Raw genomic sequence first — 15,605 nt, forward strand, 5'->3', positions numbered from 1 at the left:
ACACTTTTGAGTCTCAATAGTCTCCAGTGCCTCTTGAGATTATTGCTGCTAGATAGGGATGGTGGGTGGGTAATAAGCACACTGGGTGCAATGGGGACAGAGTTGGTTGTAGTAAGCCTAGTTCAGGGTTAAATGGTTTGGGTACTTTTTTGCTTGTGACCTGCCTCTATTTTTGTTGCCCAAAAGAAAGGTAGTTGATTTTTCAGCCCCCCTACTTTTATCTACCATGTTAGTCTAGATTTGATAAATTCAGAAATGTAACCAGGTTGCCAACAAGAGCAGTGTCCCTTACTTCCAAACCACCGCAATGTCTGCACGCAGCACAGGGATGCACAGGACTGTCAGTGCCAGCAGGTCAGCACCAATTGTAAACTCAGTGTTTGCCATATAAACTGACAGTGATGTTTTGTGTATTCAGTAAAGCAACAAGGATGTTAGGGCACAAGGACCACCTGACCCAGCCAACTACCAGAATTTTACAATCAACAGTATTTACAGCTTGGAGTGCCCAGAGCATGCTGTGTCCTTCTATGCAATTAGTATCCATAATGATAGTCATGCCCATGAATGAGTCACTTAGCTGCGTGCATGTGGTTTGGCATCAACCGTATCCTGTGACTGGTGGCCACAAGGGGGCAGGGAGGGGCTGGGCACATTCTGACAATATCTAGCAGCTACATTCTGGACATTTCATAATAGCAGTTTTCCAGTACAACAGAATTTTCAGGTCTATGAAGTGGAAAACCTAATCAGCACCAGTCCATTCTGTACTCATTTTTTATTCAATAAGAGCTTTTAGCACACATCTCTTGCATGCCGTACTGTATGAGCTTTCTTAATAAATATATATTATGGCACGGTATAGAGATAGGTGTGCAACTTTGGACAGCTAGCAGTTTTGCACAATAGCTGGACACACCCAGCATGCTTTAGCAATACTAGATATTACTGCCCCCTTGTGGGCTTTTGTTTAACTCAAACACAAAATTAATCTGATGCCTGTTCCTCCCCCCCCCAATCTGCATGTGCATTAGACTGCACGATACACGGTGATCTGATTGAATCCACATCCTAAATAGCTAGTTAGCAATTAAATTTAGATGCATGCTGCAGATTAAACTGATTTATGTGCAGCCAGGGTTGGACTGGGGGTGGCAGGGATGCTGCCTCAGGGGCCCCTGCACCCCCACCTTTGCCTTCACACCCCCCACGACCCGGAACACATCTGGGCCAGCGGGGCCACTCCGACCCTGTGTGCAGCCATGCACACTGCATCTAAATTAATTGCTAACTAACCATCCAATTATGTGGATTTACTAAGTGGTTGGTATTAAAGGAGTAGGAGGCAACCCTACTCATGGAAATGCAAAATGTATGGGCAGTGGCACATGTAGTGCTTTTATAGCTTTCTACCTGGGGGACAAAACTTCTGAAATTGCCCCACCCAAGTGCAGTTTCATGCAGGAGATTCTCTCTCAATAATGCTGTCATTCTTAAGATATTTGTCTGTATGGAACTGCTCCAGGTAATTCCCATCTACTGTGTATGGGGGAGATCTCATGCGCTTTGTCATCTGCCCAAAGCACCACAAAACTCTGGGGAGTGCCTGTGTTTCATATCACCCTTTGTGCCATTGCCCTAAGGATCCAGAGGCTGGGTGGTGGTTTGTTTAGACAACAAATAAAAGGTGGAAAAACACTGCAGAGCTAATAGCAGACAATGAAATAAAATCAGCATTTGTGCTTTAAATAAAGCAATTTTTAGAATACAGAATGGAACTTGTGTAATAACCCCTTAGAGTATAAGCTCCACTGGGGCAGGGACAGATATGAATAACGTATATATTCTCTGTAAAGCACTATGGAATATGTTGTTACTATTTAAACACCAAGTAATAATCTTTTTCCTCCCCCACTAAAACTGTGGGGCTGCCCACCCTGGGGTGCTCAGAGCCTTCACTAGGGAAGCCCAGCCTGAAGGCCACTCAGGGATATGATATGTAGAATACGTTAATACTGGCTGCCTGTTATTGCTGCAAGTGTCTGATATTGCCTCTCACTGTGCCTAGGGGTAGGATTTAGATCTGGCCTATTTTCTAGCCAAAATCCACCCACATGCTTTCTGACAGGAACATGCCATTTCAGTAACTGACAGCAGTCACAGCTCAAAGTGGCAGTGGCATTTTCTTCACTAGTGAAGATGCACAAGTGCAGATCATTTTATGGCAGTGACGTTTGGTCACTGCCATAAAATGATCTGCAGTCATGCACTCCAGTGCTAGAAGCTTATAAACAGGGTCCACACTCTGACCAATTTTCCATAATTAGAAGCCAATGACTAATCTGCACATTGTTCCCTTTTTCTATGCTAGCAGCATGTACATTTTGGAGTAATTCCAGATCTTTAATATGTGACTTTCTAGTAGAGCTGTTGTAGAACTACCACTCCCAGCTTTCCCCATGGGGCAAAGAACTTTTGTGCTAAAGGTTCCAAACCAACAAAATCTGAAAAATCCCTCCCCCACCCAAGGAAGTTTCCTAGACCATGGCATTACTGGCTGCTGCAATAAGGGCTGAGCATGTAGCTGCAGAGCAACCCACTGGCAGCGCCCACACTGATTAACTCATAGTCAAATGGTAGCCGCCGCCTTCTCTGGAACACCATGCCTCTAGCTATACAAGCCCTGAACAGTATAGGAACATCTTCCTTCACCCTAGGACTGCCAACTTGGCCTGTCAGCCTACCTGGAATCCTGACTGCACTGGTATACAAACACTAGGATGAAATACATATTACACTCTTAAAGTGTATACTAAAGTAATCCAGCAATATGTGAAAAAAGTGAGCACTAGCAAGTTATGCAAAATGTAAAATCCCCTAAACGCCCATAAATTTTCAATTTATCAGAATGATAACAGCACCACTTAATGGTGGCAACTTGTTCTGCAGTCTCATATCTAAACGGCACGTTCCATTACATGAATTTATCGCTACCACAAAATCTTATATAGGTAACAGCACATTAACTTAAGGCGAATATCACTGGAAAAGCTACATTAATTTTTTATTTTTTTTGTAACTTCTTTTTATTGAACATCTTCAGTAAAGACAGATTATATAGTTTCATTCAGTAAGAAAAACATGTAATAATACTGTCTTTGAGTTATATCTTATTAGTAACAAGAGGTATATGAAGATCGGTTGAAGGTGAGACTAGTTCGCCTTTATTGGTAATTAGGGTTTAATTGGGTAAAAGAGGAGGAAAAAAAAAAGGGGGTTAGTAACTTAGGAAATAACTTGGGATAAAGGGAAGACACCAGGTAAGTATATTGTCTGTAAGTCTTTCTGCCTTATTTTGATTGGTTATTGTTGTTGGCCATCTTGCAGGGGTGGATGCTGTAGTTTTGCGATATGTGTTCCACTGTGCCCATATTTTGTTGTATTGCTCCTTTTACTACATTAGTTTATGGGAGATTGTCTGTTCCATTAAAAGTTGATTGCAAGAGGTACTCTTCCATTCTACTCCATTCTCCTGCAAAAAATCAATACAAAAGGGAATATGCCAAGGCTAAATCTGCAATTTGGGTTTGCTAATAGTGGTTAATGTTCCCAGGGTGCTGACCTTTCAGACATCAATATGTGACCTCCCAAGGATACAATGGAACAAGGTCACACACTTTACTAGTGGAACAGCTTAAATGGCTTCAAATAAGAGCACTTGCACAGATTTGTTATGAGAGAGATAGCAGCAATGTTACAGGGAACAGAAGAAAATGCATTGCAGCAGTTTCTGGGAGCCTGCGCTGGGACAGGTTAGACAGAATTGTAGTGGTAGAACCCAATTTGAAGATTCATATAGCTGTGCATAACCTGTGCATTCCAGAAATGCAGAACTGCACACATCTTTTTATATAAAAGTGCAGGAACAAAAGGGCCAAGCTAAACAAAAGAAAACTGCTGCACTGACATTGTTTACCTCTATCGTCCCAAAGGCTTATTGGCAATGGATACATATTACTTGGGGACAAGTTGGGATTCAATGGAGTCCATTTTACCCACATATCTTATGAAAAATATTGGCAGACAGGTCTTGGTTAATGCTACTGCTGGAGTAGCACAATCCACTCATTAGCTGCTCCTTGTCTGTCTGCAATGACAGCATGCACACAGCAACTGGGAGTCAAACTGGTCAACTAAAGCTGGCCATACATTTAAAGGAACAGTAACACCAAAAAATTAAAGAGCTTTAAAGTAATAAAAATATAATGCACTGTTGCCCTGCACTGGTAAAACTGGTGTGTTTGCTACAGTAACACTACTATAATGTATATAATAAGCTGCTGTGTAGCCCCGGGGGCAGCCATTCAAGCTGGAAAAAAGGAGAAAAGGCACAGGTTACATAGCAGATAACAGATAAGTTCTGTCGAATACAATAGTGTTTTATCTGTTATCTGCTATGTGCCTGTGCCTTTTCTCCTTTGAATGGCTGCCTCCATGGCTACATAGCAGCTTATTTATAGAAATTATAGTAGACTTTCTGAAGTAAACACACAACTTTTACCAGTGCAGGGCAGCAGCACATTATATTTTAGTTACTTTTATACACTTTCATTTTTTGGTGTTACTGTTCCTTTAAACATCTGCTCCTTTGGTGAGGTGGGCAGTATCAGGCTAATCCAATAATCTGACCCTCAGGCCAATAAATAAGTTCACAACAAAGGGGATACAAGCTGCTGGGACAATGGGAATTGACGATGTCAATGGGAATTTTTAAACCTGTTCAATTCATGGTCAGATATTGGTTGCACAGATAAGCTGCTGTTTGAATGGGCCAAATCTGCAACTTTAATCTGTGTATGGCCACCAGTATGTCAGAAAGGGTACCAGATACCAAGAAGCTCAATATATAATTTCCATCAAAGCATTACCTATACCGGTTCACATTCAGGGCCAATTTTTTTTCCATATATGCACTCAAGGAGCCTATACCTAGGCAGCTTTATGGGGGTAGCCCTCAGTTGTCTAAGAGCCCCCAAGCCCACCTTTGGATACTTAGTGGCACAGGGAGACAAGAGGGGGTACCATTGTCTACAGTGGTCAGTACATGTAGGACAGCTGGACTGCCTGCACTGATCCTATAGAAGAGTGGAAGGGCTGAAGACCAGTACCTAAGGCAGCACTGGACCTAAATACAACCCTGTCTACATTTTCACCTACATAAAAACTTAGTGCTGAAGTTCCCATACATAGCATGAGTGATCAGCTTGCAGGCTGAAAAGACTCATACCATCATGGAGGGCTGCTCAGAGCATGGCCAACTTTCTACTGGTTGACCTTGGTCGCCAAGTGACAGGATCATCTCCAGATATGCCCATCTACAGTGGCCCTAGGGCCAAATGATTAAATTAAAATGGCAGGTATATGGGCGGTCGGACCAATGACTGCATCTACGCTTTTGCCGTGCTGACCAGCACTTGCCAGGGCCAAAGAGCAGCTGCTTCTAAGGTTATACTTCATATATTAGCAGTGTAAGAAACCCCAATATCATGTAAACGATAAAAAAAAGCACAATGGCTCATAAGCACTGAGCAGTTCTACATTCATTTCTATGTAGGATATATATGTTCAAAATGTTTTCCATCTGTTGGGTTGTTTTACATTTCTAAACGTTTGTGCCTGTACATGTTCTTACATCAGTGCAGTGAAACACTGTTTAGGTGCTTTGCTATCAAAGCTGCAGTTGCATGGATACACTGTGTGCACCCAACTCTGAATTGCTCAGTGCAACACTTAGAAACCTTGATGCCAACACAGACAATGGTTTTGATTTCAGTTTTTTATTTTCTGTTTGCTGTCTTGTTAAGTTAAAAGGCTCTGGATGTTGGTACGGATGTGAAAACCAGACTCTGCGCGTATTTTAGGGGGACAGAGATCGCCTCCTCCTCATTTGAAGATCTTGCCCTGGTTAAAGGCCTTTCCCACGTGCTTGAAGTCTCCCTCCCAGCAGAAGTATTCTTTGACCAGGGTTTTGCACTCCTCACTATTGCTGTCCAGCTTTCTCCAGGTGTAGGATTCATAGTCAATTTGCCAGTCTTCAGAGAGCTGCAATAGAAGTAATCATTAAAATGACAAAACTTGCAAACCAGATAATTTCATTAGAGTATGCCTATCCTTAATAAACCACAGTCGTTTCTTGCTTATTCATTCTCTGCCCGTGTCAGTCTCCCACAATATTTGTTTTATACCCAATCCCCCCTCCAACCATCATTTATGTTGGAGTCTCTCACCCTATTACTGCCTGCACTCCCCAAACATAGCCTCTGTGATTCAAGCAATACTCACTGTGAATGCAAGGTCCTGGCCCCTGAACACCCACACGCCGGAGATGGAGCTGTCATTGTTGGTGCCAAACAAGATGACGCTGGCAAAGCCAGTCTTGCGCAGTTTGTCTAGACGCTGGAACATACCTAGAGAGACGAGAAGACTAGCAGCATGAGCCAATACATGCACAAACCTACAGTCTGTTATACTGCAATACGGATCTTACTAATGTAGTATAATCCACAGTAAAACAGCTATTTGTACAAAATGCAAGTGAATAGCTTGTTTTACCCTTGCAATTTATTCCAACCATTTGTCAATCCTACACTTAAAATGAAAAGCTTTATGAGGAGAGACCATATGGTACTTTCAAGTTGCCCATAGTCAGGGCCGCCATCAGAAACTTTGGGGCCCCCATGAACACAAACACGCAGTACCAAAATTCTGGCCTCACATCTTGTGAGTGCAATATAAACAGCTGATGTTACTCTAATAAGCAGTTTATATAAAGTGTTCCATTGATTAATGTGCAAATAAGTCAGTTTATAGGGGGTCAGTTAACCTTAAGTTTAACCCCTTCCCACCAAGTTTTTGTATGAGTTACATAACTGCTTAAGTACCCAATGGTCTGTGGGGCCCAATAACTAGTCAGCTGTAATTTGTAAAAATAACTAATATGCTAATAAGTCAGTATTTTAATTGGAGGTCAGTGGAGTTTATATGTAAGTTAAGCAAGTTTCTTAAAAAAAAAAAAAAACCCCAAAAAACTTGTTTTTGCAAAAGTTACGAAAATTGGGGTCCAGTAACCAATTATTCCACTGTTGAAAAGGTCATGTAGAATAGTAAATAGATCCTAATAGACAGCTGATGTTACAGCAGTTAACACAAATAATGTCCAATAAGTCAGTTCATTGGGGGCAGTGGAATTTACTGAAAAACTGAAGGTAAAGTTTGTCCGTGAAAAGCTTCTCTGCATTGTCTTTTGCTTGATACAAAAGTTACTTAAGTTTCGAGGCAAGTTACATCGTTTTCTAAGCAGCTTTTGTAGTAAATTGTGTAACTTATGCAAGTTGTGTAAATTTCATAATACAACTGGTCCCCCTTACTGAAGATGATTTTACAGGGTCTGGCACAATTGTACCCCCCCCTCTCCCTCCACATAGTACTTGGCCAAAACAATACCCAGTACACTATTAAAAATATACTTTATTTTTGCCTACAATCCAGATAATACACCCAACATTTAACAGGAGCCCACATTAGCCTCAACTTTGTTAAATTCAATGGGTAAATCTGAGGATATGCAGCATGGTCTCACTGAATTGTATTAGAATAGAGATGAAAAAAACCCCATAAACATAACTGCTGTATGGCCTTTGAAACTCTTCTATAACACCTAGTAAGAGATTTGTTAAAAGCATAAATACCCCTGAGCATAAGTACCCTCCACAGAATGTGTTTAATCCCCCCTACAGTACTTATTTTCCCCACAATGGCTAATTTGCACCTGGACAGTAAACCTATAGCAACCCATAAGTTTTTTCTTAATTAAACAGTGAAAGCGAAACTTTGGTTGCCATGGGTTACTGCAACTTTGCCCAGTGTTGATAAGTGAGCCCCAGCAAATTTTCTATACCTGTTCTGCAGGTTAGACTTAATGTACATTAAATCTGATTGGCCAGCCTTAAATTCCCCATGATCACTAGCTTATCCACATAGGAGTAATCAGGCTCATTTCTAGCAAGTTATGTCACAGTACTGTAATATTAGCACATGTTTGATCATCATGCTTAACTTGGACTATTAGTCCACTTGTCTACTTGACTACAGTCTGTTCCACTGTAGTTGAAAAAAACCTGAATGCCAACCATAGAAATTTGCCATCGGCAGCACAACTAATGTGTAGGCACTGGCAACTTAAGGGGGCAGAGAGGGTTCAATTATTAGGGTGAAGACACACAGAGCTACTAGTAGCAGCTACTTTTTCACGGCTGCTAAACACCAGAAAATACCCTGCCATAGACAATCCTGAGAACTGACTCTGCTAACACACATGTAGAGGCAATTATCAGTCAATGATCAGCATTGTCTATTTCTGTAGCCACAACAGTAGCTGCTACCGTATTCAGAAAAGAATGCAGAATATTGTATTCTCACAAAAAATTCTGTGTGCGCACCACAATAATCTTGTGTGCACTGTCCCCAAAATTTGTGTGCACGCACAGCTTATAGAGAACATTGCCCATGACTTATTTGTTGGATCTAACTGGTGACAATGTACATTTAAAGGTTTGCTTGCATTAAGGCACTGAATGGTTTTAATTAGGGTTATATAAAATTATATAGCTGCCAGATGTACAAATGCACAAGCCTTGAAATATTTATGACTGAGTTCTATTTAAGGACTACTACTAGCAAGTATAGTACTGCTTACAGACCAGGGGCACTAGCGTCTTTATAACATTTTTACATCAAAGTGTTTGTTTAATCCCCTGAAAACTACCAGCCTTTGCCTAACTACATGCCATTACTTGTATCAGTGCTTTTCAAGGCAGCACCGTGTATGCATACATTTACCTCTTACCTGTAATTAAGTTGCAGCTCATGAAGGTTTGTGTCAGCTCCTCGGGGAATTTGTATTCAGCGTACCAGATGGACCAGCCTTCCTTGTCAAAGTGCTCCCAGAAATAAGGCAGAGCTACAGCCAGGGTATCTTCATTAGAGTATTTTCTCTTAAACTCATCCATTACAAAAGAGCTGCATGGGAAAATGAAGACTTGTAAGACGATAAAGGTCTATGACAGTGAAAGATTATAACTGGTCACTTAAGATTGGGATGTAGTGTTGTAGAGTCTGATGACAACAATTACATCAATTGCTCAATGATCTTACCTTTTAGGTAGATGTGCGTATGGGTCCTTTGATTTAGGCTCTGCTGCTAAAGCCTTTTCAGATTCATCCATATCATCCTCAGGGGCTGGGGCAGGAGCAGGAGCTGGTGTTGCCTTCTTCTTTTCCTCCTTTTCTTTTTTTGGCTCCTTTGCTGGCTTCTCTTTCTTGGGAGTTTCTTTCTTGGGCTGCATCTCGGCAAACTTCTTAGCTACAGAAAATTAAAAATAACACTCTCAGCCTGGCAGAAACACCACCATACAATGTGAAATAGTTTGAATTGCCATTTTGCTAAAAATTATTTTACATAGCAAATACAATAAGTTAACCTAACATCCCTATCAAAAGTAGACCACCACCTGTAAAAATGGCTTGTATATATTTAGCCCCGTTACAGACTGCGCTACATTTTGTTTATAAAAATGACATTCTGAAGATGATGCTTTATACAGAATACTGTTCATTCCAATCCTGGAAGTATTCATAAATACAAAGACCCTGGCCCTATATACAGCCCAGACAATTTGTTTATAGTTGAGCTCTAAATCAAATTAATCGGTTTTGCTGACCATAAGAGCTACTCAGTACAAGAATGATTTAGCGCAAAACAGACCAAACCTGCCTTGCAGGACCAGTAACACCAAAAAAATTATTTCTTAAAGTAATTCAAAAACACTGTTCTGCACAGGTAAAAGTTGTGTGTTTGTTTATATAAACTATACCAGTGTTTCAGAAACAAAGCTGCTGTGTAGGCACAGGGTAATAGGGTAATGGGATAGAAAAGAGAATTTTATAGGATGTTCAGGCTCACCATCAAACTGTGCCATCTTGTCACAAAGCTTGACTTCTCCCAACACAGCACGGAATTCTGGCTGATTCACACAGGTCACAAACCACCTTGTAACATTACCAAATGGCTGGCGGAAGGATGGTTCCAGGACCTATGGATAAATAGAAATTAATATATGGACACTAAAAAGAAGTGCTACAAAGGCTGACAGAAATGAGTGTGAAAATATGGGGATGTAGATACATGAAATGGGGTAAATGGCGAGGATTATTATACAGAAAGTTAGAATAGAAAAAAAATTAAAAAAAAAAAAACTTCAGTGTTTATGTATTCTGAGTGTGGGAAATCCAATAAATGATGAAGAACTGGTATACCAGAACAGGTATAATGGATCTTTATTATAAACAGTAATATAGTGAAGTATATGGCTAAAGGAGGCTACAAATTCACAACAGGAATACAGTTAGGAGGAATAAAAGACAAAGGAGAAACAGATAAAAATTAAAGTGTCAGACCTGCTTATAGAGCCACAGAAGAGAGCAAGTAACTGCTATATCAGCCAGCGTGACCCTCTCGCCCACTAGGAATGTCCGTGTCTTCAGATGAGAATCTAAAACACCCAGCACAGCCTTTATCTCCTCCTTGGCTTGTTCTGTGGCCTAGAAATATACAGAAAGAGCCATAATCCCAAATGGCCAGTTTTAAAAGGACAGAAATTGAGGTAAAATGGTCTATTATTTTCTTCAATCTTCAATTATTTTTGCTTCTGAGGCTTACTACCTTCTAACAAAAAAAACCCTATCCAAGAGGGTTGTTGAGATAACAAACAGTCGTGTACTAAAAAGTAGCCAGGAAGACTAGAATCCGCCATTATGCCAACCAGGGGGAATTAGTTAGGGTTGTGACACAGAGAGATTAGTCGCTGCACAGAAAACCTCCCCAAAATGCCATCCCACCGGCTAGAATGTAAATCGCCGGTGGGATGGCATAAGCATCAAGCGTGATTCGCAGAAGTCGCCTTGAGAGGAAACTCTGGCAACTTCCGCAAATCACACCGCCGCATATGCCATCCCACCGACGATTTACATTCTAGCCGGTGGGATGGCATTTTGGGGAGTTTTGTCACCCGTGACTTATCTACCCGTGTGTCACAGCCCTTAAGCAAGCTGCTATTTTCCAGCTAACTGCACAGATCACTTCACACCATTCAATAAACCGAAAGATACATATAACCATAACATTCACTAAATAAGGGTGGGGCAGAGATATACACACACTTTTTAAGGTAATCTTTCAATTTAAAACAGTTAAATCTTGTTAAACCCATATCGATCTTGGATCAGGCAGTTCATCCATCTCTGACAACTGCCTCGTGTTTACTTCATCTAAAGCTATGGCTGCGGCAAAAAGTAGGGTGACCCAATCACTTGAAAATTCAAGGACACATCTAGTACATGTCGCAGGAATTGTATTTCAAATCAGTTCAGCCCTGCTAGCTGGATTTATTTTTTCTCTTCATTACACGTCCCTGAATTTTCAAGCAATCTGGTCACCCTAAAGGGTCCTACTGACCCCAAACATTATGGGTGCTTGAAGTATTTGTAAAGCAAAGTATTTCATAATTCATCTCGACGCAGCACAAAGTAGAAAAGGAAAGGCCATTGTTAGATGAATAAATAATTTAGCAGATAAGCACGCAGCAGTGTGTAGTTAACCAAAGAAAATAAAGCAGAATAATGAACCCTTCTTACCTGCTTATTGTATTGCATGATCCCCAGAGTGGGAAAGACCCATGCGCTGGCCGGAGGGACAATGTGACTGTCTGAGAAGCTGACCCACTGGATGACCTGAGCTTGGTGTAAACGATTGGTTCCTCGGAGCTCATCATTGCCCACTGTCAGAGAAATATGTGAGAGGTGAGAATTAGGTTTCCTATTAACACCAAGTCAGAGAAAGTATGAGACATATGTGACAAGTCTAAAGGTGGCCACACACGTGGCGATTTTTGATCTTTTGTGCGATCGTTCCAATCCGCCACTAACATTCAGGGGTGAAATGGCAGATGTGGAGGAAGAAACAATAGGATTTCAACGAGGTTTCATACGATATTATCGGTGCATGTATGGCCAGCTTTAGGGTGAGAACACACAGAGCTACTAGTAGCAGCTACTTGCCGTGACTACTAAAAAAGAGAATGCTGATCATTTACAGATAATTGCCTCTACATGTGTTTTAGCAGAGGCAATTCTCAGTATTGTCTATGGCAGGGTATTTTCTGGAGTTTAGTAGTCATAAAAAAAAAGTAGCTGCTACTAGTAGCCCAGTGTGTCTTCACCCTAAGAGTGGACTTTCATTATACCCAGTCTGCAGGAGCCCGAGACACACAGAAAGAGGGACAAAAAGAAATGGATAACCTTGATGTAGAATGATAAAGATTCACAGCTCATCTCAGAGCTCACATGCTCTCCAATTTAAATCTGAGACTCCAAGTCAGCATTTGTCTTGTAGTGCAATTCTATGCATTCCGCCACAAGGAATGCCTATAAAAATATGAAGAGATTAAGGTATAATTTGCCAGGTTGCTATTTTATGATTTCAGCTTTGCAGCTGCTGTTTGAATGGCCAGCTATCCATAAGTTTTTTTTTTTTTTAATAACCTTTCACAGGAATACTGCTTATGTTTATAATTCCACCTTAGTGTAGGGAGTGCAAGCAGCAGAACTATAAGTGGCCATCTCCAAAGATAGAACACTTCCCAAGGTTCTCAACCTATAATGGGACATGCCAGCAGGGTTGATCGATATTGGCGAGTACAGAAAATCTGTATTTGTCCGAAATATGTGGAAACATCTTTACTGAAATGTTTTTATGTAAAATCACTATTTCTGGGCAGTTTCCCACCAGGAGGCCAGCAGGCAGGATATGTGACTGAACCTGGGCCTGGGCTGGGGATTCCATGGATTGATCTAAATAAATAGATTTTTAAGAAGAGAAAATGGCCAGAACGAGAGCAGAAATGGTAGGTGCACAATTTTTGGGTTATTTTAGGACCATCCAAACAGTGACATAACTAAGCAGCACCTGGGCCCAGTTGCAATTTTAAATGCATGCACTCCCTCCTCCTCTGTACCCCTTTCCCCATTCATTTATTTGCAGAGAGCAGAAGAGCAAACATTGGAAATAAGGAGGGAGAACCATACAGCAGACCAAGCCTGGACTGGCAATCTGTATATTCTGTAAAATGCGAAAGGGGCTGCTGTAAGATGCCACTGGGCTGGGGGTTTGGCCTCTGTGTACTTGAAATGTTGAGGCCTATTTTGAATCCCAGTCTGGCCCAGCAGCAGACCTTGAGACCATTATACCTCCCCTGTGGCTGTGGGGTCTGCTGTATACTAGTTACAGCAACAACCTCCAAATTAGCTTCTTAGGGTAAGAACCCACATAGCGAGTTACTCACCCACAACAGACCGCTGCTATCATGGGCGAGTAAACGCTCTGAAAAGGCTTTTCTCCTGCAGGCAACTTCACGCAACTTTGGAAACCGAAGGCCTTTTCACCCATGACTTCTACTGTTGCCGATGGAAAGCCTTTTCGGAGCAGTTACTATCACAGGTGGGTTCTTTCCCTAAGGGCCAGAGAGTAATTGCTAGGTCTGATTCTATAAAGGCTAACCTGCTGAAGATAAAATGATAACAAGAGATAAAATGATTGTCTCACCATAATGAGCAATGGCGCTGCTCTCAAAAAGGCAAAAACCGTCGTTGCCCTCAAATGCTGGTACCTAAAAGTCCAGAAAGAGTTTGATTAAGGACAATAATATTACCTTAAAAAGTTCATTACATCCAGGGCTACAGTATGAATATATACATACTGTACACACATTGCAGATTATCTGGAGGGGTTGAAGTTGAGGGACTATGGAAGCAAATGCATTACCTTGCCTAAGGGGAATTTCTTTAGGAACTCGGATGTCTTATTCGTTACTCCAAACTGGAATTCTGGAGGAGAGGAGGCAACCTTGATGGGGAACCCCGAATACTGAGCAGCAATGAGGGGCTTGTATGCCCTCCAGTTATCAGGGTATGTGTACAGAGTCTGCAGAGAGAATACACACAGTTATACATTATACACACTGAGGCAAGCAAATATTGTACAAAATGATTATCCCCAATCATATGGGACTTTGCACCACCAGGCACCATATACAATTCCATGTACCATATTTAGGGTTGCTGAAGGAAACATTTTCCTTTATATATCTAACACATTCTAATGTACACCCAAGGCCCTGGAAAGCAGCACATATCTTACTACATGCCATATCACTATTCTTATGTGAAGTCTCCTACTGGGTAAAGCTAAGCCTTGGCAGACAACAGAATGTAAGCCTAAAATCTTTAACTCAAGCAGCTACTTCTTGTCTTTATACTCTTATGGCAGCAGCAAATAAAACCAGGGTTGCCACCTCACCACTTTACGCCACACTACTAACATGTATTAGCTACAACACTGCATGGCAGCTCAAAAGCCTTCCCATGCGTTGGAAGTTCTCTATAGAGAATACTGTGCATCTGTCACATGTCACTGTATAGAGCCGCTGTCACACAGCAGCCGGTATTACAGCCGTACAAATGGCGCACAGAGCGGGAGAGAAACGCGTGTGGAAGGAGCAGGCAGGGACACGTGACTAGGGGCAGTTACCGGGGCAGCGCCGTATTGCCCTCTCTTTGTACCGCTCCCCTTAGTTCCGGGTAAAGCCGGGCACTATTCCCACTAACTTTACCCCATACTACCAGCACCAAACCGGGAGATGAAAGGTGACCCGGATAGCAGAGCGCACCCCATATCCCAGTGACCCACACTACGGCCCGGATATATCATAAGCTGTCGGATGTGGATGGATTTTCTGGGACCTATTCATTACTTACCCCGCCGGCCATCTTCACGCGAGTAGAAAGGGAGGAGCCGCAGTTCCAGCTCTCCGACGTAATATAGGTGCCGAAAACAGACTACGGGCTGTCGTAAAATAGAGGAGTGTAAGCGACGGGAGCGTAACGTGACGCTTTCGGGACGTACAGGCAGGTGATATGTGGCAGTATGGGAGATACAAAGGGTTTCTGTCAGAAAACCCTACCCCAAAAAAAGGATTCTATGGAGTTAAGCTGTGATAGTGAGTTTAATAAGCTGAGAGTGAGAGGGATTCACTTCCCTGGCAGAACCTTCCAGAACAGCATAGAGGGATTTCCTTGCAATGTAGGAGCCAGCTGCTAAGGGATAATACATTTAGTCAGGACCATAGATAGAACTAACATATGTGGCTGCCTGAAATATGTATTATAGGTGTTATTGAAAAGTCTGTTAAAATGACCTGTCAAAGGTCATTTGGGGTAGAAAAGTAAGGTTTATTAGACACTTAATTGGGTTCTGAGCAAAACATAGAACAAAACCAGTGTTGCCAGATTTATTTTTCCAAACCAGCCCAAAACTAGCCAAAAGCCACTTCGAAAGTAGCCCAAAAATAGCCCAATATACAAAATGAAAACAAATTCTAAAAAATAAAAGTATATATGGGAAAATGCTTTTTTTGTAGTGTATAATTACTACC

The 15,605-nt window shown here is 41.6% G+C and overlaps 1 protein-coding gene across 2 annotated transcripts; it reads right to left on the bottom strand.

The window, feature by feature from the left end:
- Positions 1-5,817: 5,817 nt before the first annotated feature.
- eef1g (eukaryotic translation elongation factor 1 gamma) lies at positions 5,818-15,045 on the bottom strand. Of its 2 annotated transcripts, NM_203931.1 has the most exons (11): positions 14,929-14,946; positions 13,937-14,095; positions 13,718-13,781; positions 12,415-12,540; positions 11,752-11,894; positions 10,516-10,659; positions 10,022-10,151; positions 9,214-9,421; positions 8,906-9,078; positions 6,343-6,467; positions 5,818-6,102 (listed from the first exon to the last, which is right to left on the bottom strand). In NM_203931.1, the coding sequence occupies exons 5-11, from the start codon at positions 11,767-11,769 to the stop codon at positions 5,944-5,946; spliced, it is 957 nt and encodes a 318-aa protein (NP_989262.1). In that variant the 5' UTR covers positions 11,770-11,894; positions 12,415-12,540; positions 13,718-13,781; positions 13,937-14,095; positions 14,929-14,946; the 3' UTR covers positions 5,818-5,943. The 2 variants fall into 2 exon arrangements, with proteins under 2 accessions (NP_989262.1, XP_012809037.2); XM_012953583.2 differs by lacking the exon at positions 12,415-12,540 and having other exon boundaries at positions 5,819-6,102; positions 14,929-15,045.
- Between the last annotated feature and the right edge of the window lie 560 nt (positions 15,046-15,605).

The sequence above is a fragment of the Xenopus tropicalis genome, chromosome 4 (assembly GCF_000004195.4).
Source record: "Xenopus tropicalis strain Nigerian chromosome 4, UCB_Xtro_10.0, whole genome shotgun sequence".
NCBI lineage: Eukaryota > Metazoa > Chordata > Amphibia > Anura > Pipidae > Xenopus > Xenopus tropicalis.

Bases quoted from the DNA above. Each gene is read 5' to 3' on its own strand.
- eef1g (XM_012953583.2), bottom strand. The intron at 13,782-13,936 runs GTAATGCATTTG...CTGGACTTTTAG, and splicing joins AGAAATTCCCCTTAGGCAAG to GTACCAGCATTTGAGGGCAA. The intron at 9,079-9,213 runs GTAAGATCATTG...TTTCCCATGCAG, and splicing joins TACGCACATCTACCTAAAAG to CTCTTTTGTAATGGATGAGT.